The sequence below is a fragment of the Conger conger genome, chromosome 4, assembly GCF_963514075.1.
Source record: "Conger conger chromosome 4, fConCon1.1, whole genome shotgun sequence".
In the NCBI taxonomy this organism is placed as follows: domain Eukaryota; kingdom Metazoa; phylum Chordata; class Actinopteri; order Anguilliformes; family Congridae; genus Conger; species Conger conger.
The window spans coordinates 45,723,535-45,751,147 of NC_083763.1; the positions used below are offsets into that span (position 1 = coordinate 45,723,535).

The window sequence follows — 27,613 nt, forward strand, 5'->3', positions numbered from 1 at the left end:
TATGTGTTACCCATGTGTACGTTTTAATAGGCTGAGAGACCGTCCAATCGCACTTGCCTTTCTGTTGCCAGGATACCAGTATCCTGCTAGCTAAACACAAGTCCATAAGTTTTACATCATGGACTATATTTCAGAAAGTTATAGAATATGAAAGATAGTGTTACCTCAGAGAAATGCTGAAGCAAGCTTCTCAAAGCCGTGGACACCTGCTCTTTTGGTGTGTGTAAGAAAATGAGACTGTGGCTTTTACATATCTGATTATTATAATCCTGAGTCTATTTGTAGAGGATGAGGTTAAGTAAACCTGACTACTGAATGCACTGTGCATTCTAAAGCAAAAAGATTCATTAAATTAGAAGTGGAAGCTCATCTGACTGACCTCACTGGTATCAATACGCAGATTCTCAAAAAACATTCATACATACAAATATTTCAGGGTATTAAAGCAATAAGGAGTTATTATGACAAAGAGCAATCCTTTGTCACTTGCTTTAAAGAAATAGTAGAAGACAGTGGTGGTGGTGGTGGTGGTGGTAAGGGCTGGGAGGGCTTGGGGTTGAGGGGCCTCAAAATGTTTATTGTGAATTCTGTAGACATTAACATGTGGAAATTAAATTATTTCCCATTGTATTATTAATCATTACTGGGTTCTATTGCTCTTGATCTGGGGTGCACAACTCTGGAGGGCCGTTCTGCATGCTGGTTTTTGTTCCAAGCAATTATTTTTATTTTAGTTTTCTGACAGCTCTATAGATTACATTGGTTCACTCCTGTGCTGCACAGTAAAATCTTTAGCATACACCTGTAGGCTGTGATTGTAGCTGGTGCTGATACAAATGACCAAGATACAGTATGATTGAGTAAATTCAATAATTAAGAGCAGAAGTTGCCTCAAAATTCTGATATGCTTTGGCCCTTGCTCTGCACCCCTGCTGTTAATACACTCAGTGAGAACTTTATTAATTCATTAGACTTATTAAGTCTTCTGCTGCTGTGGCCAATCCACATAGAGGTTTGAGGCGTTGAGTGTTCTCTTCTGCAAACCACTGTTGTAATGTGTGGTTATTTGTGTTACTGTCACCTTCCTGTCAGCTTCGACCAGTCTGGTTCTTCTCCTTTGACCTCTCTAAAAACAAACAGCATAACCACAAATCTTCCATCACACAAAAACCAGTTTAGAATGAATACAAGGAAATGTCAACTTCATCAAACAGTAAGCCTTTTAAGCTCTGCGTTTCATTTTAAATATGCTAATATCAATATGAAAGGACAACTTTGAAAACACTGTTTTTATTTACAATGATACCTAATATGATGAAGTTGACATTTCCTTGTATTCAAACATCTCATTCTAAACTGGTTTATGTTTTTGTGGTTATGCTGTTTGTATGGGAATGCTATAGATGCCAGCAAACTTTTATGACTTGGTTTACTGTACATTTCCCATACATGTGTGTGAAGGGATTTTATGCCCTAAAGAAATAAAACTGAAAAATCCAGAAGAACTTGCTTGTGTGTACCATGTGAATAACCAGAAATGTACCATTACCTATTGTTCACTGTGTCTTCATTTTTTTTTACTTATTATCTCGGCGAATGTCTGGGACATTTGATTGAGTAATACTGGACTGTGAGATGAAAACTACAACCCTAATTGTTCTGCTAATGCTGGCCAATAATATCATCATCAGCAATATCTTACTCATTCAAACCACAGCATCTTCAAAACATACAAAGAATAGGTATTTGAGATAAATCATGCCAAATTTACAATTGACATGCAAAAGATGTATTTATTTAATATTGCTCAAGAAGATTAGTGCAGTGTTGGAATAGTGCTATTGTGCAATCATACATTCATTGCTTTATGCTGGCATTGGATGACCTGATTCATTATTATGAGTGATGAGACATATTTTGAAATATTACTTAACTATAGTCATATTCCACACCTTATCACACACACAGACACAGAGACTTACAGGCACATACACATGCACATACATGCACACAGATATGCATGCATGCATACATGCACACATGCACACATGCTTGCATGCATACATGCACATGCACACACGCACACACACATACACACACGCACACGCACACACACACACATGCGCACACGGCAAACAAGCAGAAAAATCACTTGTTCTCACCAAAAGTTGTCAGACTGGAAGGTTTACAATATTTACATTTTGGCACATGGCCTTCTTAATGGCAGCCTCTGGCAATATGAATTTTCTCAGGGATAAAAACAGTGGTAGTCAAAATAGATTCTGATTTTTTTCAATCACAGTACAGTTTGCATGCACACATGCTACTACATTTCAATGAACATTAAACATTCCAATCCTCTCACAATTTAGACAAATTAAATTTAGATGGAAGAATACATATTTAATTATTCAAGAGGTTTTGTTTTGGCCAGTTCTCTTATTTGGCTGTCTTAAGTCCAGTTACAAGATCTATTATTAGTGGAAGTGAACTATTTATAGCTAACAGGTAATTTATATGTTCGCTCAGTGCAGTTTTTAAAAGTAAGTAAGGCTGACACACATGTATTATGTCATTGTGTCAAATCAGTATTATAGCAATAAAAATGATTCATGTTACCATTTCAATCTGACATAATTCATAACAACTACTAATATACTGATTTGGGTGAAATTATGCTGTGCTTTAAGCATTTCCGAAGTAAGGTTAGGCAAAGATAGTTGATAAGTGTGAGAAAGAGAATAGATTGTATTTGTATAAAGTTCTCTTTTGCTGTATTGAGGTGCCATTGTATTCACTCTTCAGTGGCACATTTATGGCAGTAAATGTGTAATTAAAAAAGCATACATTAGTGTCAGAGACTGCTGAATTAATGACGAGGACAATGTACTGATTGCCTCTTATCTCAACCTACACCTGTCATTTCTATATATATATGCATATTATGTCCAGGCAACGTGTAAGTCTTCTTTAGTGGATTTTTTTTACTAAATAAAAGTTTGAATAGGCGGCTCGGATGGTGTTGGTGATGGGGTTTCCTCCCACAGTCCAAAGACATGCAGGTCAGGCTGATTGGAGAGTCTAAATTGCCCGTAGGTATGAGTGTGTGAGTGAATGGTGTGTGTGCCCTGTGATAGACTGGCGACCTGTCCAGGGTGTATTCCTGCCTTTCGCCCAATGTATGCTGGGATAGGCTCCAGCCCCCCTGCGACCCTGTTCAGGATAAGCGGGTTAAGATGATGGATGGATGGATGGAAAGTTTGAATACATTACTGAGAGTTAGGTAAACTATATTAAATCTGTTAGTATTTTGTGGGAAAGTTCACACACAAAGACAGTTTGTATTTGCATACTGAGTTGTCTTGCACCGCCTCTTTCCTTTTTCGTTTGCCTTAAAGCTCTTTTGTGATTGGCAACTCTTATAAACATTGACTAGATTTATATATTTTTTGCTATTGCAGTTGTAAAGTAATCTCTTTAAATATACAGTATGTGGCTTTCAAAATGATAAATACCCTTGACAAAGATGAACCAAAATGACTATGAAGTGAACAATACTTGTAATGACATGCAGAGCATAATTAAAATAATGGGATAAATATATCCACTATGATAATGCAATTTCTCAGAGAAATAATCATTTTGGAAGGGTATGTGTTTGCATGCATGTATTTACACTCAGTGAACACTTTATTTAGTATTTATTAAACTTATTTTTTAGACTTATTGGTCTTCTCCTGCTGTAGCCTATCCACTCAGCAAATTCTAGAGACTGTTACATGTGAAAATCCCAAGAGATCAGCAGTTTCAGAGATATTCAAACCATGGATTTCAACATTTTTATTTATAAATTATAGCAGTTTTGTTATATAGGCTAAGAGGAAAATATGTATATTACATATTACAGGCATATTACAGGACCACTGAGAAAAGCGCTAGAATGTGTGAACCAATACAAAACACAAAATTGAAAAAGTAGTTTCAGAATAATAAAGTGTTTTTTTTGGGGTTTTTTTTGTCATAACACTCACACACTCCTCATACTCAATTCCACAGAAAATGTAGATCTTTGGTGGTTTGCAACATCCACAATTACAGTATTCTTCTTCACCTACAGTCTTTATCAAGGATCTTGTTTGATTATATGTGATAAATGTATATGTTATAAATTATTTTTAATAGCACTTCATTGAGCAATTTGTATCAAGGCATAGGTTGTTCAGTTCCTGAACCGTCTGTTAGGGGAGAGAGGGACACATTCTCACCTGGTTACCAGTACTGTAGCTGCCGCCCATTGTCTGGTGGTGGTTTTTTGAGATGAAAATGGTACATATTTATTGGCCTATTTCTTTACTGAGTCCATTTTTCATCATTTCAAAAATGCAAAATATTAAGGAGAACGAAGGAGGATATTGCATTTACATTGTTGGAGTAATTTTAATTTTAAAATCTAGACATCTAACTCATTCTTCTGTTAAGCAAGTAATAATGATTCAAAGGATGTACAGTAAAATAATACAGCTTGAAATAACACCCTTTACTAGCATAAATGGCTCCCCTAAGGAACTTACAGATGTCTGCCAAGAGTACCATTACCATGCCGTCAGCTTACTATTCCATTAAGTTCTGCACCTTCTTGCTTGATATGGTGATGTCTTGCACATTGGTTATGCGTCCAATAATTTCTTCATTTGCTTGGACTTAAAAGCAGTCATACATGGACAAAAGCGAGAAACGGTTCAGACAATAACAGGTTGCTGGGCAGTTTCCTCACTGGCCCTTTGGGGTCGTGGCCTTTTCAGCCACGGTAGCAGACGCCGGGGGAATTGACTCATCCGGATTTCCCCGGCGTTAGTCACCCGCTGGAGTAGGCACGCAAACTCTGCCGTGCAACAAGCGTCACGGAGGGCGGCTGGACATGCTGTATGCGATCCGCTCTGCTAATAAAGCATGCTACAGACGGCCTTACGTCAGGGCCTACCTAATCAGCTGCCCTGCCATTTGCTGAATGGAATTCCATAAGTAAACTCTGGACATTTATAGGCTGCCCCAGCGAGCGGCTGCAATGCACTCAGGAAGACAGGGGAACAAAGGCAAATTAAGTTGGGGGGGGGTGGGTAAGGTTACCCGAGTTGGAGTCACCGCTTCTATTTTGCAAATGACAGTCAGATGCCGATACAAATGCAGATTAATGGAAGATTAACACGGTGCAATGGCACACAGTGATTGAAGCCAAAGTTAGAATAATAAGTGTTAGAGATGTGCGCTTGCAGATGGGCACGGCTAACCGCTGACGTAGCTGTGAAGGTGTAAACACGGCCATAGATTTCCAGTGAAGTAACGGGCGTTTGTGTCCTGTTTCCAATGAGGCCATGTTAGAGCAATTAATGATGTAAGGGTTTCATGTGTCGCTGGCTATATCAGATTTAATCAGTCAGGGAGGTCATTGCAGTAATTGCCATTTGTCTTGGCTAAGCAGTTTTCGTCAGGGTCATGAAAGAGAGTACAGGCCAGTGCAGAGTGGAGTGGATACTATTAAAAATGGAATAGCGAATACAGATGTAAAACTCTTTTCTGTCCCCAGCTACTCCTCAGAATGTACAAATATACACCCTGTGACCACTTTATTAGGTAGAGTACAGCTCAATAATGCAATTATTGGGTGTAGGATTTATGGTTTGGGGAGGCTAAGGGGGGGGGCATGTCAACAATTGCTGATAGTGATGAAGAAATGGTGATTTCTTAGAGGTAAACGATAGGAAAAGGTATAACTTCATAATATGGAACGGAAACTTTGGTTTATACAATGTATGTATTTACAGATTTCACGACAATCAACGGGCAAGGAGTTTACTGGCCATATAGTAAGGTAGCAAGTAGCCAATTGTTGTTACAGCCAAAACCTGCACATAGTCTAACCATACAATAATAATAATAATCAATTCACAGTTAAATCCACCCGTTACCGCATTGACGTTCGCTGTCCTCAAACACCTTTACTGTTTTAGCATGAAGGCTTTGCAACACTCCAAATCCAAAACACGTTAATACCCGCAGCTCAAAAGGCTATAAAGGCAACACAGCGTCCTCTTGAAGAGCATTTACTGTAGTGTACTCACTCATTTGTAGGGCATCTTTGTGGAGGTAGTGCAGGTAACAGTGCAGTTACCATGGTGACAACTGCTTAATAATAAAAAAAATATTGGACATTGACAACTTGGCTAACTTTTCTGCTGGTTTGTTTTCCACTTTTGTGATTTTAAGGCATTTATTGTATCTTCCACCCTAACTAGCTGGTGTTCAAATTTCACCGCTAAAACTGTGTCATTACATTGTTCTGCATCAGCACATGATAAATAAAAGGCACATTGGACAACAACAAGTTTAAATAGGAATGTTTCCAGCAGAGGCCATTTTTTAACAAAGTAAGTAATCGTGAAGTAGAAACAGTTGTTGAATTGACAGTAATACAGGGAACTTGCCAACAAAGTCTTGGAAATGATTGAATTGGAAATACTGAATTGTTAATTTTCTTGCGCTGTGTTTGCGTTTGATTTTGAAAGTGGGGAAGTGAAAGTAGGGCGGCATGGATGGTGCAGTGGGTAGCACTGCCGCCTCACAGCAAGGAGGTCCTGGGCTCGAATCCCCGTCAGCCGGGGCCTCTCTGTGCGGAGTTTGCATGTTGTCCCCGTGTCTGTGTGGGTTTCCTCCGGGTACTCCGGTTTCCTCCCACAGTCCAAAGACATGCAGGTTAGGCTGATTGGAGAGTCTAAATTGCCCGTAGGTATGAGTGTGTGAGTGAATGGTGTGTGTGCCCTGTGATGGACTGGCGACCTGTCCAGGGTGTATTCCTGCCTTTCGCCCAATGTATGCTGGGATAGGCTCCAGCCCCCCTGCGACCGTGTTCAGGATAAGCAGGTTCAGATAATGGATGGATGGAAGTGAAAGTAACTAGTTGGCGAGGAGCAGGGTACTGCACATCTGGCCAGTTTCAATCTAGGGACATAAACATTGCAGTGAGCACATATTCAAACATTATGGATTCAGTGATGCCTAAAAGTCAGGGAGCCGACAAAAAAGACATGAAATATGTAAAGAAAAAAAGTCACTTTGGCTTCATTTTGTGGGTGGGTGGGGGGAAGAATAGACTTGCTCAGACCAAACATCATAATGGGGAAGAAGAAATGTGGTCATGTGACCTTGTTAATGAGAGAGGTCAAAGGAGAATGGCCAGAGTGGTCAAAGCTGACAGGAAGGTGACAGTAACTCAAATAACCACACATGGTATGCAGAAGAACATCTCTGCACAAAAAACAACTGTAAGTGGATAGCAGGAAGCAGAAACCGAAAGTAGTAGCAGAAAGTCCAAAAACAGTCTAACAGTGCAGTTAAATCATCAAAATAAAATAAAAACATTTGCTTCATATACAGTTTAAACTATACTAACTAAACTGCTGCATGTGGCTTCTTAGATTTTTTAAAAATAATACAATTGCTTTGTGCACATCTGCCTCATAAAATTGAGAGACCACATGACCTTCTATGGAGCGAAATTAAAATGTCACACAGAGAGTGAAAGAAAGCCAATATGAAAACCAGTAATGTTTGGTATGACCTTGCTATCCCTCTAAGTTGACCACTTATCTTTCATGGTAGTTTACTCTTATTCACTGAAACCTACATAACAGAAACCATTAAGGAAATAAATAAAAAACCCAACATAGAGAATATGAGCCAAATGGAGAACCACCATGCAGTTGGGGGCTTAATTTATCTCCTGTACATTTAGATGTATATTGCATAATATAGATTTCTTTGTATTCTTGCATATAAATGTAAATTATGTGAACTTTGTATTATCGCACACTCAGGTATGTAACCTCTCCTAATGCATGTGCACAGATAAACTGTCTAGGAGGCATTTTTAAATTCCCCTCTTCTACCCTTCTGACATGTTTTTCTATTGAAAACGAGACTTGTGAACAGCAGCCCAAAAGTGAGAAGAGGTGTGTGGTTAACGGATGTCGAGGAGACCCAATCCTGTGTCAGTCAGCTCAGAGCACGGCACAGCGTGCTGTTTAAGTTGGACCAAGTCCAGGAGTGGCACTTTTAGTCGAGGTTGTACAATTTGCAGATGTTAGTAACTATCCGCTTGGGTGTGGGCAGAGGGTATCAGTTTAAAATAACTTTCTGCTGCCTTGGCATGTGGAGAAATGGAAGCCGTGGTCTGTCTGGGGAGGGGGGGATTTTTGCGCATGTATCTCTCCTTTCTACATCAATACGCTTTAAAAAAAGAAAATAAATAAATACTATGTCTGAGTCTGAGCTCAGTGAGCTGGCATCCTTGCTGACATCATCATCTCCCAGGTGCATTGTGGGTAGGTGAGTAGATTATCTCTTTATTAAAGGTACGAATGTCCAGCTCGAGGGGTCGTGTTCCCTGGATACACGAGTCTATTTATTGTCCTTCCCCCTTCGCTGACCCTTCGCTTTATTTTCGGTCTCTGATTCATGGGCCGTTCATTTGCGAAAACCACGAAACAGCTATAACTTTACATCTTGTACTATTTGGGTTTGGGCGAATTGAAGATACAGTAGTTGTGTGTAGGGCGTGTGTGTGGATTTGGTTAGGCCGGAAGCAGGGCTTTGTGTGGGGTGCGTGTATATGTGGTGTCATTTTTTTTACAGTAGTGAAGTTTGCTCAGGGAGGCTGGTTATTTATATAACTATCTGATCTGTTCATACAGTACTTACTACTGATTGTGCACGCTGATCTTTTCTTACAGAACTTTCCATCTGCCTTGACCTCCCTTGGCAGCAGAATTTCATGAAGTCATTTAGGAACAGCACCAAACGAAGCCGCCTATCCTGCTAGTGAAGAACCAAGGTGGGTCAGCTCATGCTCTGTGTCAAGAACATGAAAGAACCTCCCTGCTAAAGGTAAAGTTCGGACCCTCCGTCCGGAGTATAACCACTGGGCCTTGGTTAAATCTGCGACTTTGGACGGCAGGCAGCGTTCACTCCTGTTCTTTTGTCAGATGGTTCTGGAGGCGAAGCAGCTACAGTTGGTGGGATGCAATCGGTGGCCTAGCAAAATCTTCAGGGGTTCTGGGTGGAAAGTTCAGAACTGAGAGAACAAAAGACCCAGCATGAGCTTTCTAGGACAGTTGGCGGTGGGGAAACTGTGGAGACTGTGGTGGGGGAATGGCAAGGGACAGGGTTTGGGTTGGGGGGAGGGGGAGGAGGAATGGGGTTAAGTTGCTCAATCTCCATATCCTAGCAACTGGGTGATACTGTGTGATACTCATCCCAGCTGCTCCTTGGGATTGGTCAAACTGCTGGCGTGAGCCCCGCCTATTTGCTTGCAAGGGGTTGACAGCATACCAAAAATCAAAACATCCACACCACTTTATTCACTCCTGTGCACTTGACCTCACAGCACTTTAATCTCTAATTTTTTTTCTGTTTTATTTATTTATTTCTATTCTATTTATTTCGCAGTTCTACATGTAAATAAATATTAATACATGTACTTTTATGGTCTGTCGTTAGTTTGGAAGATCTCAGCCAACAGAATTGCAGTGCAGTATGAATTCTCCCTATGCAGCCTTGCAGTACTGTCCAGAACGCACCTTTCAGAGGTAAGTCTGATGTTGCTTCTGCAAGTTGTTTCTCCTGTTAAAAATAATTGGCGTCCACTAACCACTTGTTAACCATTACTTTGACGAAACGATATATTGTACAAGACCTTGTTGGCATAGAGGTTTGTCTGTTACAAAGGGTTTGGTTTCAAAGTGGCTGATAGACTCAACAAAAGCCAACCACTCTCCGGGGATTCTCGGGGAGAAGTTATTGTGCTTCATTACTGCTAATTCCACATTGACAGTTTCTGGAAACCACAAGGTACTGATAGGAATGTGCTTGCACACAAAGTGCAGGTAACTCAGTTGGATTCTTTGGTAAAAAACAAACAAGCATGTTTTTATTTAGACTGTAGTTGGTGTCTGAAGGTGGAATAGGCTTTGAAACAGCTGTGTCTGGAGGTACAGCTGTTGCTTATGTCTGATATTTATAGGTGTGGCGTACTTATGGCAACAATGTGAGCCTATGGGAGAGTCAGGTTTAAAGTGGCGTACAGACACTCGAGACCTCCACCCGACGGACGGCTTCTCTTCCCTACTGTACGCTTGGCCATTGGGAAGAGTGGAAGTTCGGTCTTTAGATAGATTCAGTATTAATAGAACAGAATGCTTGTTATTAATATTGCATTGTATCTTCCTCTTTATATAATTTATCATGTTAAAGCTTGACATATCTTGAAGCCAATTAATCAGAAATTGAATAATGATAATGCAACCAAGCTACATGATCAAATATTCATCTGTAAAATTATTTAAATCTACTTACTTATTCAATACATCTTGGAAAGATAAAGATTAAGGTGGAAGACAATCATTTTATATTTTTAGGTTGTAATGGGTAAAATAACCGGTTTAATTATATCTATTATATTGTGATCTTTTAAGCATTGGTAGAGCTTTAGTTCATATTATTCACACTGGCACCCGAGACACCTGTTTAAAATAAGCACTCAGTTTCTTTTATCATTGTTCTAGTAATGGTTAGTATAATCTCTCTCAGGTGTTTGAAGTGCCAGAGGAAAAGATGACAATACTTAAGCCAATTCTCATGATGGATCCCTGTAAAGAAAGACCCAGCATTTTACATAGCTGTTTAATAATAGAAATTCTGTTTTATTTTCTATTTCTATATAAGATATAGAAACTACATGGAACATCCAAATGATCAGCTTTCTGAAATTATATGACTTTTGTTAAAGTAATAGCTGTATTTATATTTATTATATTATATTTATATTAGCGCACTTATCCCTGGTTATGGGTATGCACTTTTTTGTACATCGCTCTGGATAAGAGCGTCTGCCAAACCTTTTATTCATATTTGTAAGTATTATTTGCTTTCACTTTAATTTATTGTTTTGTTTTGGTAATTCACTACAGATAATATCAGACTTTGTATGTATGAAAAAATGTATTATGTAAACAGTGAGTTAAGTGATCGAAGCTCACTAGCTACCAACCATTGATCACAATAGTTTCTTAGCATGACAGCTTATGTTTCAACCAATTTAAAAATGCATTAATTGAAGGACACCTTGCACTGCTATAAAAATATTTTAAACACACTGTTGCACAATGCAAATAATCCATGTGTAGTATGAGAGATATGGACGTGGAGATTTGGATGTGATGAACATATGGCCCATGTTATATGCCTGTTCACTATGTTTCTGTTTGGTCCAGTACAGTACGGTAAATTAATTGGCATCCTATGTTTGAACCCTGGGGGGTTTGAATCAAACTTTATTTCTCTGTACTTTACAGAAACTATCATTTTTGGTATGTACTCATTGTTCTTTCAGATTTTGCAGGACACAGTGCATGAATGTAAAATAATGTATTAGGATAAAATGAATGAAATGTATATGTCGTTTTAAATGGAACATACTTCCATTCTTTCTTCATGAGAAGATTGAATGACCCTAGACTATTATTAGTGGTCAGTCTGGGATGCAAATCTAATTTCAGTTGACTTCAGGTGCTGCTGAGATGTCCAGGTCTGTTAAACAACTCAATCCGCAGTCATAAAAGAGCGAATGGTTAAAAGATGTTTTCCTTTAATATGTCTATTTGCCCATTCCTTAATTTTTTTCTTTCTCTGTCAACTCACATCAACCTATGTGAAATATTTCTAAATTGAGAAATATATAGTAACTTTGGACATAAAAGACAAACAAAAATCTCTCTGAGCACTAGACACTTCTAACATACAATGTTTGCACTGAACTTAGTGTCATCTTTGCTATTGACAAAACGACATCATGAGGTTGGTAACTTTGCATACATGCACACAGAGATTCAAGCAAAGGAAGACCACACACAAAACAGATATTGGCACTCAGTTTGTGTAATTTTTCAGGGAGGCTCTATTGTTGTGCTGGGCTGTGAATATAAGCGCAAGATTCCTGTCGCCTCGATGGTTTCTCTCTGTTATTGTTGTTTTAGAGCATAATTCACTTGCTCAACAGATTATCCTCTTTTGGAAAAATAATTATAAAAAGCGCAGGTGGGAATAATCTGCAAGGATTGACAGCAGTATACTGAAATAAATACATCAATCAATCAATGAATAAATCAATTCATGAATATATAAAAGTGTCCCACATTTTGACCCAAAATGAACAAGAGCAATGCTTGAGGGAAATTTGGAGACATATGATCAGCGACAGATCAATGTTTTAATTAATAGTTTTCTCTATCCTCAAGAGTAAAACTGGAATTAAGACAGTTGCAGCACATCCCAAATGAATGGATGAATGGATGAATGCTTCATGTGCAAAGTATCATTTTCTCTATTTCCAGCTGCTAATTTTAATGCATACTCTCATACACAACTTAGTATAATGACTGGATCAATGAGAAATGTATTTTAAAAATGGTTACAACTGCTTTTTGAAACCGAAATCAATATCTGTGTGGACTTCCCTGTGGAGAGTTCACTATTACTATCACAGTGAATACTACAAATAAACAGTAATTTCACTAGCCTTATAGCCTTATTTCGAAAATTTCCCCTGTAGAGTACCTTAACGGCTGAGGAAACAAATTTGCATTTGCTTTTGTGGCCATTATATCTAAAACAATGATATTTGTTCCATCAGTTTCATGAGTGGATCATAACCAGTTTGTGATTAATGATGCAAACAATATGAATGTATACAAATGCATGCACTGTTTTTTTTTTTTCTGGGGCAAAAAGGAAGAACATTCAACCTAGCATGTACTTGTATGAGTTCACAATTTCAGCTTTGTTACTTGCATTTGCCAAGTTGTCGTTTGAGGTTAAACCATTTGAACACAAGGCAGCAGAGAATCCTGTGGTTGAGCTTTTACAGGCATTTCTGTTGTTGAGCCGTCATGTCTTCCTGCTTCCATGGTTTGAGTGATGAAAAGGCTAGGCTGGGCTCCTTTGAATGCTTCCCAGCCTTGATTAATGGCGACATTGGAGAAGGCTCCTGATTGCTGCCCTGTTTGCTTTGATTGCATTTTTATCTGTAGATGTGAAAACCTGGATGGAGACAAAAGGCTGCCCCTGTTTTGGGCTGACCCACTGCCCAGTCCCATTTGAGGAGCAAGCTCTGTCTTTAAGTGGACACTAAACAGCTTTCCCCTCGGGCTAGCAAAATAACTCACTCGGTAACCAGACACCTGGCAACAGGCAAATAGCAATACTCAGCAGACCAAATTCCTTGGGGCTTGTTTTTGTTACAGAGTTTCTCTAAAACCTATAATTCAGAAGATTCCATATCTATACCCTCTACTTTATCAATATGACCAGTTATATTCCACTATTCCAGAGAAAAGAGTATAAAGCTTTGTTGATACAATGTTAGGTTTAAGAGAAATGTGAACCTCATTAATCCCCAGCATTATTAACATCTCATCTTTAAAATAAAAATGTTTCTTTCAAATAAAAAATGGTAGCTGACACAGGCAACAACATTATTTTATGACAATGTCAATTAAATAACGTGCACGGTGGTTCCTAATTCAGGGTCAATATATGTTTTTGCTTAATTTTAATTTTCAAGTTGATCGGGGAGCCGCGGTGGCGCAACAGGCTAAGACGCAGCAGACTTGCGGTTGCAGTTTGCTGCAGTTGCACACCGGGGACCGGGGACCGGGGTTCGAAAAGCCAAGTTTGGCCGGCTCACGTGGGGCAGCAATAATTGGCTCGCTGCTCCAGAGGGAGGGACTTGGCAGGGTTATTAGATCGCCGCACAATAAGCACCTCGGGCGCCTCGGAATCACGGCAACGGGCACGAGACGGCTTGAAGAAGGCGTGTCGCTCTCATTCGGGCCGCCGAGGGACGGGGTACGGGCGCTACATCTAATACGACTACCTCCAATTGAATCAGACGAGGTACAATTGGCTACCAAATTGGGAGAAAAAGGGAAAAATCTGAAAAAAAATTCAAGTTGATCTACATTTGGTATCACCTTTTGGTACTTGCCGTTACATTTATAGCAGTTAGAATGATGAAATGGTGCTGCACACCCTTTTCTGACTATACACAATATTATATAGGTGGTGAATGTACTATGTGTATATGCTCAGATGAAGGTCTTGGACAGCAATACAATTTGAGATTCGTCAGAAAAAGGTGTGCAGCACCATTTCCAACTGCTATAAATGTAAAGGCTAGTACCAAATGTAGATCAACTTGAAAATTAAAATGAAGCAAAAACATATATTGACCCTGAATTAGGAACCACTGTAGCACGTAATTTAATTGACATTGTCATAAAATAATATTGGTGTCTGTGTCAACTACTATTTTTGGTGAAAAAAAATCAGCATGAAAAATAAATAAGATATATTTGTAATAGACAAGGTTTCGTGGAACCTACTTTAAATGACTGCTTGACCAAAAATACTTGATTATTTGAATTTCTTTGGAAATGTAGCCATTAGTAATATTCCTCACTTTATGATTGTATTACTACAAGTCCTCGCCTTGTTTCCAAGCAGTGCACTGGGTAAAAAAATAATGAACATGCCTTAATAGGAGGCATCACACAATTTCAAAATTTCTTTATTCCTTATTTTATTTCAAAGCAAATATTATGTGCGTAAACACTACCTTCCAACATTTATAGGATTTAAACTGTATAAATGCCACCATCGGTGTGAAGTGATAATAAACGCAGGGTAACTTTCCCACTGTAAATCAAACCTGATTTACAGCTCCTATTAAAATGCCTGGATGTTTCTTGCTGTGGCTGCTGTACCTTTTTGTGGTATGATGATGCTCGTCCTGGCTGGAACCAAGTCAGCAGGGTTGAGTTTCTAGCCCCATCAACAGTGATGAGAGTTATTTGGGTTGCCTGGTTCCGACGTCTCGCCGCATCCCATTTCCTCTCTGGACAGACCTCTTCCCATCCTGGGGGGGTGATGTCACTATGTCAGGCCGTCACTGGCCTCTCCAGTCTCCAGCAGTGCATGTCAAGCATGTCCATACTGTGTGACCCGAGATAGTAGCCACTCAGCACCTGCTGAGAGCTTATATAATCCTAATGTTCTCACCAGGCTGAAATGTTAACAGCATTAATATGAGAACATATACAATGAGCTTTTATTTTTTTATTTTGTTAATCTCAGTCTGAAGAAACTATATTGTGTCATTCCAACACTTCCCGTTTCACTAGAGTATAAAAATGAGGCAACAAGCATGTAAACAGTGTAAACAGTGAAAGTGAAAATGAAAACTTCCGGTAAGGTAGATGGTGAGGGAGGCCATGAGTAACCCAAGGATTTCTCATGGCCTCCATGACATAAAACACAAAATGGCACCTCCATACCAACAAATTCTTTGGAAGGGTGGCACAAAAACAGCCTTCACTGAGCACAAAACAAAATTGTAAGCTGATTCCATTGAATCACTAATAGAGCATACATACAAATGTTGTAAAATAAAGCTTATGTCAATAACTATTCTTTTTTATTTTACAGCATTGTTGTGCATATTTATCACGGGTGCCAATAATTCTGGAGCCCACTGTAGATTAACTAGATATGCAGTCCCCATATATGAACCGTGTAGGCCAAAGGTGTCTGCTTTTATCCATTATGATACAAGCAAGCAGACACTCCGGTTTGTGATGAATATTAATTTAGAAGTCGTGAGACTAGCAGACCAGCGTTCACACCCTAGTGTCTGTTTATGGATTTTCGGTTTTAATTATTGGGTGAATGCCACTGTTTTGCCCTTGAGCAAGGCAGGCCTGCTTTACCTTAGTTGTCCCAGTGTCATGCATGAGAATACATTATGATGATTAAACCTAAACTTTTGTAAGGCATCTTCTGAAACTGAATGTCACTGAGCAAAACACATTTCTTTCTGCAATTTTGAGTGTAAAATTCACAAGTTGATTTTATTAGGGAGACTTTTGAGTAAGAAAAAAATATAAATAAATAAAAATGGTTACAACTGTGTGATACAGGCCTATGCCAACGTGGAACTGAATTCAGTCATTGCTGCTAGAATAGGCTGGTCTCACACTAATTCGACGACCGGTGACCGAATGTTCTAACCATTGAAATGTGTTCCGAAATCTAAACAGCCGCCCCTAGCGGATTGAAGTTAGCAGTACATTATAATTCCCCAACCAAAAGGCACTCCAACGCGTGCGTGAAAAACGTTTTTGTGTCTCTATGCTCAATTAATATAGTTAATTTTACAGCTTAACCCTAAACATAACCTCTGTTGCTAGCAATATTTTGCCGTTTGCCTGTGGATCATGTGTAAATACATCTATTTTATTTATATTATATTTTTCCTTGCAATTTCAGAATGTCATCGTGGGGTGGCGCTTTCGGGGATTCGGGGTAGAATATACGTGAACCGATTTCCTGGGCATAAACAATCGTAGTGGTGTAAATACAAACAAACAAACCTAATTTTACTGGTTTGCGCACATCGTATTCAAATAAATTGTATATTTAAAATATTATCTGTCATATGCTAATGTGGCTGCCTGAAGTTAACAACACCACCATACAAGCACAGTAATTTAGGAACATCACACGGGACACGTGGTGTTGTTGTACCTGCAAAATTCTGCATGATTCAGCTTATTGCTCCAAGTAAGTGGACACATTGTCCCCTAGAGAGTAGATATTTTGTTCATAGAAGTGTATAATATTTTCAGTTCAGTGTTTCTAACGATTTTGCTCATTATTTTGAACAATATGAAAGTATCTTAAGTTGCAGTATTTCAGATCGCCGATATGGTAGCTAATGTTATCTACGGTTTGATCGATCAACAAGTGATTTTCTCCTGTACCTTTACTCGTTAGCTAGCTATAATCGTCCAGTAAAATTAAAGAAAGAAAAAAGCATGTTGTTTTAGTAGGCAATTTTCGCCTGTTAACAGCGCAACTAATTATTTTCGCAAGTATGATTGGTTCCAGTCTCTTTCCATAGCATTTCAAAAGTAGGCCCAGTTAAACAACAGTTGCTGTAACTAAGCTAGTAGTTCTTGCTGCTGGAATCTAAAATACAATATGTTAATACAATTTAAAACGCGCATTTAATGTTATATAAAAAAACCTGTACAGTTCTAAGGGACAACAAGCAAAAGAGATGACTACCCAAATGGCTTGTTTTAGGGGCGCTGCTAACTAGCTAACGCTAAAGTTAATGAAGGTTAAGATTTATCACCAGTGTTGTGAGTTCTTTCCACTTCATGATGTACTATTTGAAAAGGTTCCTGAAATAGATATGTCTGTCCGCTGATGTTAAGTTCAAGCACAATGAAGTTGTTGTTAAAGACATTTAGCTGAGCCATTTGATGCAGAGTTATTTGAAGACAACTTCAATGTTTCTTAATCTCTGATTAAAACGGCATCAGAAATACTCATAACACAGGGTTAACTTCGTAGCCTAGAAGCCAGCCATTCAGATGTAATTAGAGAAAAAGCCTTTAGTATGTTGGGTTATTATAAGATCAGGATTAATATAATATTCAGTGCAGATGTTCCCCATTTGCTTTTGCAGGTAAGCAGGACCGTCTCCTCCCCTTCCTTATTTTAGCTGTGTGCATTTGGAGCAAAACTAGGCTAGCTGCATGCACATTGTTACAGTTATTAACTAGCTAGTTAGTTTCCTTTGGGTAAATGGTTCAATCTTAGGTTATTATTACTCAAGCCTGTTGGAAAACGTTTGTTCACATAATGACGACTGTTCAGTGAGGTTCGGCCATCTAGTGGCTTTCCTAATTGCTTCTGAATAGAGGGGGTATTGCTATGGTGTGAGGTCCTTTATCTCTAGAATCCTTTCTTGCAGCACTAATCAGGGCAAACAAAGGTGCTAACGATTAAAGAGCCAGGTTGTCTTGTAGACGGGAGCAATGGGAATAGTGTATCTGTTTGTAATACAGTAGCATTGTATTGTATACCAATGTATTGTCATTCACTCCTTTTTCATTTTCTATGTATTCACCGTAGCTGAACTCTTGAACATTGGAAAAAATCTTTACTTTCACCTGGTCTGAAAAGTGACATGTCAATGCTTAGTTTTTGCTGATATGAAGTACTTAGTCATTGTCTAATAAGTATTAGCTAAGAAACAAAAAAGTCCAATAAATAAGCCTATATGTCTGTCCACCAATAAAAAGGCCAACATGGTGATTATTATTGTTGATGCATAGGCTGGTGTAAAGTGGAAGTACCAGGGTATTGTATGTTGTTGCTGAGTGGCAATTGAATTACTGCTTTCAGTGTCTCTTATTGTGACAAATGACAATATATATGGGCCTCAGAGGATAACCCAAACACTCCTCTCTCCTATATGACAAGCTTGGCAGCACATTGTTGTGTTTGTAATGCAACTCAAGCATTTGCTTTGCACCGCACCTCTTTGGCTTATGAAAACAGACTAAGTGAGTTGTATTTGGACACTCCTGTAAACAGTGTCCGGGTTTTTAGAATTTGTTATGGCAAAATTTCTCTTTAGACTTTGAACAAATAGCAGTCTCCATTCTCAGAACCCACGCATATATTAGGTGTATAGCATCAGCTATAACTTTCTGAAAATGAGTTTGATTTGAATTGAATAAGATGCCATAGAAAGCGGCTACCCATCTTCTAAAAAGTTGCAATATGTATCCTGCACATCAGAGATCCAGCAGACCAGGATAAATGTGTATAATTAGAGTGCCCATTGCTGACATCTTCTTTGAACACTCTTCAAAAGAAGAAAAGCTGTTTCTGTCTGAATTATAGTCCTACTTTTTGGATAAGAAATGCAGTTGGCCATGATATGCCTTTGCTCACATCATTGAGCGCAAACAAATGAAAGAGCCTGCAGAGCTAGTGCAGATTCATGGTTCTATTATAACAAGTGGACCTAACACTGACTTGAAAAGAACCAATGTGGTTTCTGTCCTCAAAGACTTCTACCTTGTTACAAAACGTTCCACCCCACACTGACAGGAGTGGGCAGAGACATAGCTCCCGCTATGCTGTGGCTCCGTTCTGATTCGCTGTGCTTCATTAGAATTGTTTGTGCTGGAGAGTCAGGTATTAATGTCGAACTTCGCAGAATGTAGGGGAATTCCGTCAGCCCGGAGAGTGCCAGCTTCTGGTTGCAGGCATCTTCCAGCGCCCCCATTCCCCCCCTCCCCTACATTCCCCCTTGGCCCTGTTCAGCTGTACACATACCAAGGCCTGTGAATCACTGAACCGCTATCAAATGTACCATAGGGGAATTCCGCTGAACGCAGACGGCCGTGTGCTGTGGCCCACAGTGAAACAATGGGGAGCATCAACCTTTGATGCCACAGACTGGTGTACCGTTTCACGAGACTGAGACAAGGGGCCTCAATATGATCTCCAAGTGGCAATGTGTATGTGGTTTTACAGTAAAACAAAACACCCATCATCATTTTCCACATACTGACATGCTGGATACCTGCTATTGTGTCTGCCGATTAACGGAAGGTTGTATACCTTTGTTTAATTGGCCATAAGTCTCAGCTGCGTCAGTTTGAATAAGTTTGAGGTCAAGAACACCTCCTTCGTCTGTGACTGTTAACCTCTCATGGAATCTACTAATTTCATACCTTGGATATGACATGATATGACATAACAATAAATGGTGGGAGATTTTTTCTTATTTATTTTTGGTAGAGTTTATATTTTCATTTGGCATTCCTATTTATTTTGCTAATTTCTTCTCACTATTGACAAGCATTGATAGCTTATATGACATATGTGCAGTGCGCTCCAGAATTATTGGCACCATTCATACAAAATTGACAAAAAAGGCTGAATAAACAATGTGGATAATGATCTATATTTTATGTTCAAACATAAAAAAACTATACAGTTATTTCAATACGTTTACTCTCATGTTACAATGTTTTTTATTTCGTAATCAAATTTTTCTGAAAACCACAGGTGCCAAAATTATTGGCACCCCTAACAATTATTGTAAATAAAATCTAACAAAGTGAAATTTGCAATGCAATTTAACTTAATTTAGTTAATCTCACTCTAAAGGAACTATTTTGTGTCATTCCATCACTTGCTTTTTCACTAGACTATAACAATGTAACCAGCTTGCAAAATCCCTTTGTCAACCATCAGTATGGGAAAATCCAAAGAACTGTCAGTTCAGAAGACACAGATGGTAATTAACCATCAGATGTAGGGTAATCGGTACAAAAAAATACATAAACAGTTAATAAACACTAAATAAATCAAAGCACTGTAAGAGCAATAATAAAAAGGCATAAAATATATAATTTTGCGCGTGCACATTATTCACACAGAAATGGTTAAATAAAAAGAACAACTATGTTCTGCAATGGCCAGGTAGTCTCCAGACTTAAATCCCCTGTGGTCAGAACTGAAGGGGGGGGTATCCCGAGGATATCAATGATTCAGAAAATGTCTGCATTAAGGAATGGTCAAAAATCCCTCCAAATGTGTTCTCTAAAACAAATCACAAATTATAGGAAAATAGTACTCATGGCTGTCCTCTTTGCCAGGGGTGTTTGCACAAAGGTGCCAATAATTGTGTTTGATTCCATTTACTCATTAATAAAGCACACTGCTTTACACATGTTGAAAAAAAAATAAAGAAATAAAAACATTTGTCAATAACTATTTTTTTTTTTAGTCTACAGCATTTTTTGTGTATATTTATCTAGGGTGCCAATAATTCTGGAGCCCACTCTATTTGGTGAGATATATTTTTTGGGGGGAGGGGTAAACTTACTATATTTGCAAAAGTAAAGACATCAGTGTCCATGTCTATTTTTTTCTATTGACCATAATTGCCTCAATACGTGGGCAATATGATTTTATGTATCAAAATATACTGTATGGTTTTATATTGTCATTGGTGCAGTTTCAGCCATTAAATGCCTTTTCAAACAAAATGTGATGATCGTCCTTCAAACTCTTCTTTAAAGATACTTTAATTGCTAAAGGGCTAACCAGCGTTAGTTGCTTTGAAAAGCCTTGATTAGCTGTGATGATGCCTTTATAATGGTGCTATTTTTATCTCTGAGTTGAACTAGAACTGCAATAATACTGCAAAGTATTTTCACCCCAGTAATTATTTTTTGGTCGACTATGATCACTCTATGCTAGGCATGTCATAAGCTGAGTTATGTGATGTTATGGTGACCACGGAAAAATTCCACGGTAACCACAGTTTCACGGTATCAGTCTCAACTGATGCACTGCTATGAATGAATTAAAAGTCAATATTAGCAGGAATACATCGTCACCTTTGCAATCATACGCCATGCCTCAGTTTCCTGATTATGAATAACTAATAATAACTAATATGTTATTCTTAGTTACTCGGATTAGGATTTCTAAAACAAGCAAAAACATTTGTCTATTAATTAGATGGTCATGATTTTTAAAATCGCATTAACACAAAAAGACCATGCTATACACTCACCATGCACTTTATTACACCTACTTATTCATGTGATTATCTAATCAGCCAATTGTGTGGCAGTAGTGCAATACATACAGTCATGTAGATACAGGTTAATGTTCACATCAACCATCTTAAGTATGATTTAAGTGACTTTGACCATGGAATGATTGTTGGTGGCAGACAGAGTGGTTTGAGTATTTCAGAAACTGCTGATCTCCTGGGATTTTCACGCAGACTAATATCTAGAGTTTGCAAAGAATGGTGCAAAAACCAAAAAAAATCTAGTGAGCAGCAGTTCTGCTGACAGAATTGCCTTGCTAATGAGAGACATCAGAAGAGAATGGCCAGACTGGTCAAAGCTGACAGGAAGGTGACAGTAATGCAAATAACCACGCATTACAACAGTGGTATGCAGAAGAGCATCTCTGAACACACAACATCATAACTCTTAAATGGATAGGCTACAGTAGAAGTCTAAAAAAGAAGTCTAATAAATACCTAATAAAGTGCTCAGTGAGTGTTTGTGGTATTTTCTGGCAATATGATGCACCCCTAACTGCCCTGTATATGGTGTCAACATAAACACACCCAGGTCCGTAGCATGTTGCACTTTTGTATATCTAGCTGGACCTCCGGGGTGCACTGGCCTAGGCTGAGTTGCAGGGGAGGTAAATGTGGTTCTCTGTTGATTCATTGCAGATTGAGAGACCCTTCATCCTGCTTGTCCTGGAGAGAGAGCTCGTTCCTCACCTCAATGTCTCAGTCCCAGTCGTCACAGACAAGCGACATCGTCAGCCAGGATGTCTTCAACCAGTTGTTGGAAATGCTGGACCAGTGAGTATTTACTTGTAGGCCTGCTGTGACTCACACACAGTTTATCTGTATCGAATCCACACAAAAAAGAAACTAAAGTTAACTCTAAAGTAGGTACACGCAGTGGCACAACTTTCTGTGCACTTTCTTCTCAGTTGTAAGCATAATGATTTGGCTGTGCAATGTATTGCTTGCTCTTGGGTGGCCATGGTTGTATGTTAATGTTTGAAAATCTTTTAATTTTCTCCTTTATAATCACTCTGAATTAAGAGCAGCATTATTAAAATAATGTTGGATTGACAGGCGGAATGCAGCTGTATGGGCCTTGGAATTCTGACGTAATGGAGCAAAGTCATTGCCCATATATGGATTTCACATAGCCTTCTCTGTCACAGCCTGCATAGCAGTTCCATAGCAAGGCTTTTCAAGCCAGCAAAGAAATTTGTAAAAACTTACTTGAAATTACTAACCAGAAGAACAGGAATAACAACACTGAAGATATTTACAACGATATATGCAACTGTACAAAGTAGGAATACCTGTAATTTATTACAGGTGATGGCAAACAGCTTATGTGCATGATTGGCTGGAAATTCAGTCCTGTGACTGACGTTATAATTATGCAATGTGATGCTAACCACTTAGCCGTTAGTAAAAGTGGGCACGAAGCATTATTTTTCATATAAAAATGTCCAAATGTCATGCATTATTCTGAAGGAAAACGCCATTAATTTCTCCCGTAGGCCATCTATTTTTTTGATGCGGAAGACTGAAAAATGCTAATGAACCCTAAGGGAATGATGACAGAATGTCTGAGGCCTATATGAATCAGTGTTACAGTCTGTTGTTAAGAACACCGGACCATGGCCCACACACCCAAGCCCGAAGCATGCCTCTCTTCAGAGATGGGGAAAGTAGATCATATCAGGGTGCTCAATACACTAGTTCAGTTTGTTCTTAAGCTGCAGAGGTTCTTTGATGTGAATTCCCTTAAGCTATTTTAGAAACAGGCTGTTCTCTGAATAAATACATTTCCGGAAGAGTGAAAATGTATTTTGTATCTGTACAATTTCGTGTATTTTTTGCCGTTGCCTGAAACATTCAGTGTTTCAGAATCTATTTCGCACCACTTGACATTTTTATCAAAAATAAAAGGTTTTATTGGTATCAATGTAAACAAAGGTAATGATCCGCCTCACCTGCGTGGAGGTAATTCTATTTTATTTTTGGTAGAAGGGAAGGGAAGCAGGGAAATATGCCTATTTAAAGTTTCCTGACCTAAAGCTGACAATGTTCACAATCCAAGTCATATAACTCTTGCCAAGCTATATAAAATAGATATCTGTATTTTATTTTACTAATTATATTTGTGATTTGATTAACAAAATAACAGAAAGTTAAAATATTGTTAATAAGGCATGGGTTACTTGCTCAGTTAGCCTAAAGATCATTTTTTACTTTCTGTAAATATACATAGAGTAAATATGTCATTTATTTTTAAACTGTTTATGATGTGTGAAGTAATGAAGTAAGCATGAAGCATGAAGTAACACTTCACCAATTTCTTTTTCAGACCTAATTTAAGAATATGTATTATGTTTGTTTTTCTGCATTCTAAACTTCCATACAGGCAGGAAGTGTTGACCTACTTTGTGGAGTGGAAGTCAGGAGAGCGAAAAGTATATGCAGAATAAAAACAATATGTTGAATCACTGAGGCCAAACTTCTCGAACCTCTAATGTCCTCCACCATAGGTCCTCCTTTCACTCAGTCCAGCCCATCGAGCTCAACTTCTCTGACAGCCCGACTGATGGGTCTGCGGCCAACACCATTCAGATCAGCATGGACTGCATCACCATGCGAGGGCCCGAGGACCCCTTCTCCGTGAGTACACGGCCGTTCCAGCCCGGAGTCCTACTGATCCTGGGTGGGTTTCCCCATAATGTTGGATCTCAGTGTTGGATAACGGGAGTCGTACTGATCCTGGGTGGGTTTCCCCATAATGTTGGATCTCAGTGTTGGATAACGGGAGTCGTACTGATCCTGGGTGGGTTTCCCCGATAACGTTGGATCTCAATGTTGGATAATGGGAGTCGTACTGATCCTGGGTGGGTTTCCCCGATAACGTTGGATCTCAATGTTGGATAACGGGAGTCGTACTGATCCTGGGTGGGTTTCCCCGATAACGTTGGATCTCAATGTTGGATAACGTTGGTTAATCCGTAGATCCGGTTCTTAATCAAAGAACGTTCTCTCATTACGTGGGATTCCCGAACACCCTCGTTAGATGGGCCATGAGCTTTGCCATGCTAAAGGAATGCGTAATAGATCAATCGATGTTCACATCACGTGTTCAATCAAAACTGAATCAATCAAAATGTGAGAACACATTGTATTGTTAAAATATAACCATTCTTTTTTAACTAAATGTAATAGCTACTATCTGAAAAATAATATTAAAACAAAAGATTCCATGAATAATAGACAAAATAATTATGGAAAAAATCCCAAGCATTACCCACCCTAGGCGTCATCAGTGTAGTGGTGTAGTCGTTTAAAATATGCCCTGATTGCTTAAAGCAGTCTCACAATGTTACTGCTACTCTACGTATTCTTTTGCACCTTTGCTTCAGGTGCCAGGTTTTCTGTAGTACAGCCTGGACAATTTAGCCTTTTCTAAGTTCTTTTCTAAAATTACAGGAGTGGCCATATTTGGCCTTATTCATACAAGTATGCAGGTGCTGCAATCTGAATGAATAGAAAGTGCATGCATGCTGTGAGCGGTATCTTAAAGAGATTCTTTGCTGTGAACAAGTGATCTTGACCGCTCAAAGGGGAACTAAAGAGACACTTTCGTTATGAATGCGTATGAACACCCACGTTATTTTAAGAGCGATTGTAAGATGCATTTAAAGAGATCGTAAGATGCTTTCTTAGCATTAAGGGTCTCTTGGGAAACCCACCCCAGAATGATAATACTACCCGAATCTGACCTGGGTTAAATACATAATTATTTTGGATTCAGATACTTTTCTGTGCTCGATTGATCTTCCCTGGTGCATTTGAGCCAACCTAGAAGACCAGAAGGTGGGGTTTGCACTATTTGATGCATTTAATTGGTGCCAATACACCAGACGACCTCAGTAAAGCATAGAAAAGTATTTGGATCCAAAAGAATTACTGCTACCCGTAGTAGTTGTTCTCTGGAAATTATCTGTTGTTTGCTCCATAGATGGAATGTACCATGCAAATGTAATTGGAGTGTGAAATTAACCTTTTCCAGAGATTTGTTCCAGAGAAGGGCTATTTTCTGTGCACCCTGCTGAAAACAACAGCTCATCGTAGATTTTGAAACAGCTGGTAGACCAGTTCAGACCAGCTCCCAGCTTGACATGGTTTGACCTGCTCAAGCTACAGTACTGTGCAGAAGTCTTAGGCACCTGTATTAATTCTATACTCTATACAGATAAGATTCTTTCAAAAATAAGTCAATGAAAGGTCCTAAATAATCAACTTATCCTTTACATTACATTTGAGTAACTTGTAGTTAAAGAGTAGAGAGTAGTTAAAAACTGAATCAATTAAATATTTTTTGTGACCACCCTTCGGTGTTAAAACTGCATCACTTCTCTGAGATATAGAACTGCAGGACAGCGTTGGCTAAGACAATCAGCAGGGAGGTTGTTCCAAGCATGTTGAACTTGCCACAGTTCTTGTGCAGACTTTTGTTGGCTCCTTGCTTCTGATCTCAGACAGCCTTGATCAAGTTTTTTATGTAAAAAGTAATAAATTGCTTATAGTAATATGTTACTTTTTAAAATTAAAAACAAAAATGTCTCTGTAAAATTAAATCTTTTGGAAAATAAATATTTGGAAATCTCAAATGTGTTCTGTTATACTAACATATAGTATAAAAAATACTATATAATACTATATAAACATATATATAATAAAGTCTAGGGTGCCGAAGACTTCTGCACAGTACTGTATGTTTAGAAACAGCTGGTAACTGGTTGACCAGCTGCCTGCTCAGACAAACTACCAGCACTAGCTGGTTAGCCAGCTCATACCCAGCTAGACCAACATTACAACCAGCTTGAGAATTGAACTGGTCAAGCTGGATTTTACAGCAGGACATTGTTTCACTAAGCAGACATATTGCCTTTGCTCGCAAGAAAGAGGGAACAAACTAATTCCAGGTAGAAGGCCTTCACCCTACTGCCTCATAAGTTCATAAGGTGCTGCAAGTATTTTCCAGGGTTTTGTTTTATGTCTCAGCGCATCCGTCGATAAATTGTGCTTGTTTTAACGTCCTCTCGGTCTTGCGTGGGCTTCTGGCCTGGCAAAGGCCCTGCGGTGACACCGCCCTCTTAAATATGTTGCAATGGACAGCATGTCCTGAAACACCAGTGGCTAATACTGTCGCATTCCTACGCGGGAAGTATTCCTGTGTCACACCCACTCAAATACTTCACATTCAACATCGCGCATCGAATAAAAACAAAATGCAGTGCACCACTCACCCCTCTGAACTCTAAAAAAAGCTGTGGCTAGGTCCTTGAAATGTAACTAGAACTTCAGAAAAATGTTTAATATTTGTAACATCGTGTCACAGCCGGGGATTTCCGTATAAAGATGAAGGCTTGTGCCCTGTTAATGGTAAGTCCCTTGATATGGACGTGTCAGTGTGATCGCATCTGGCCGTATTGGGGTTTCCCGTCTGTGCCGCCATTGGAGGAGGAGAGTGATGTGCAAGTCCCCAAATGTTCTTAAACAAAATGCATAGGACAACTTATTAGGGAGTGTCAGCAGTAAGTGTAATGTTGAAGTCGCGTTTGTTACAGTGTTTTTACCGAGTTTTGCACTGAGCTGTGGGAACCATTGAATTTGTTAATCGACCTGAAGCTGCCATCGTGAGACAGCGGTCATCTTTTGTAGACGTAGCCTACAGATGGGACAAAATTACACCTTGCCTGACAAAGAAGATGCGTTTTTTTCATGTAAGTTTGCCAGTTTGTTTTTCCAGTACTCTGTACACAGATCTGAATTTGTATCATGCATTAATGTTTTTCTTTTGGTTTTTCCAAACGTGTGAAGGAAGAAAAAACATATTCCCTAGCTTAGCTATGTCTTATTGATGGCAATGTTTCAAAATGTTTCTGATAGAGGTAGAGAGAGATGTTTTTACACAAACTTTTCCACGCGATACGGTGGGCAGGGACTATATATGAAACGAAGAAAAAGAATGGAAAATCT

The 27,613-nt window shown here is 38.9% G+C and overlaps 1 protein-coding gene across 4 annotated transcripts in view; it reads left to right on the plus strand.

The window, feature by feature from the left end:
• Positions 1-9,438: 9,438 nt before the first annotated feature.
• The window catches only part of tp63 (tumor protein p63), a 62,703-nt gene continuing 44,528 nt past the window's right edge, over positions 9,439-27,613 (plus strand). For 2 of the 4 annotated variants that reach the window (XM_061238501.1, XM_061238503.1), the window contains exons 1-3: positions 9,439-9,641; positions 22,244-22,378; positions 24,112-24,241. In XM_061238501.1, coding sequence (XP_061094485.1) covers positions 9,589-9,641; positions 22,244-22,378; positions 24,112-24,241 — 318 coding nt within the window. In that variant the 5' untranslated portion in view covers positions 9,439-9,588. The remainder of the gene's footprint in view (positions 9,642-22,243; positions 22,379-24,111; positions 24,242-27,613) is intronic. The other 2 variants (XM_061238502.1, XM_061238504.1) reach the window with 1 other exon arrangement.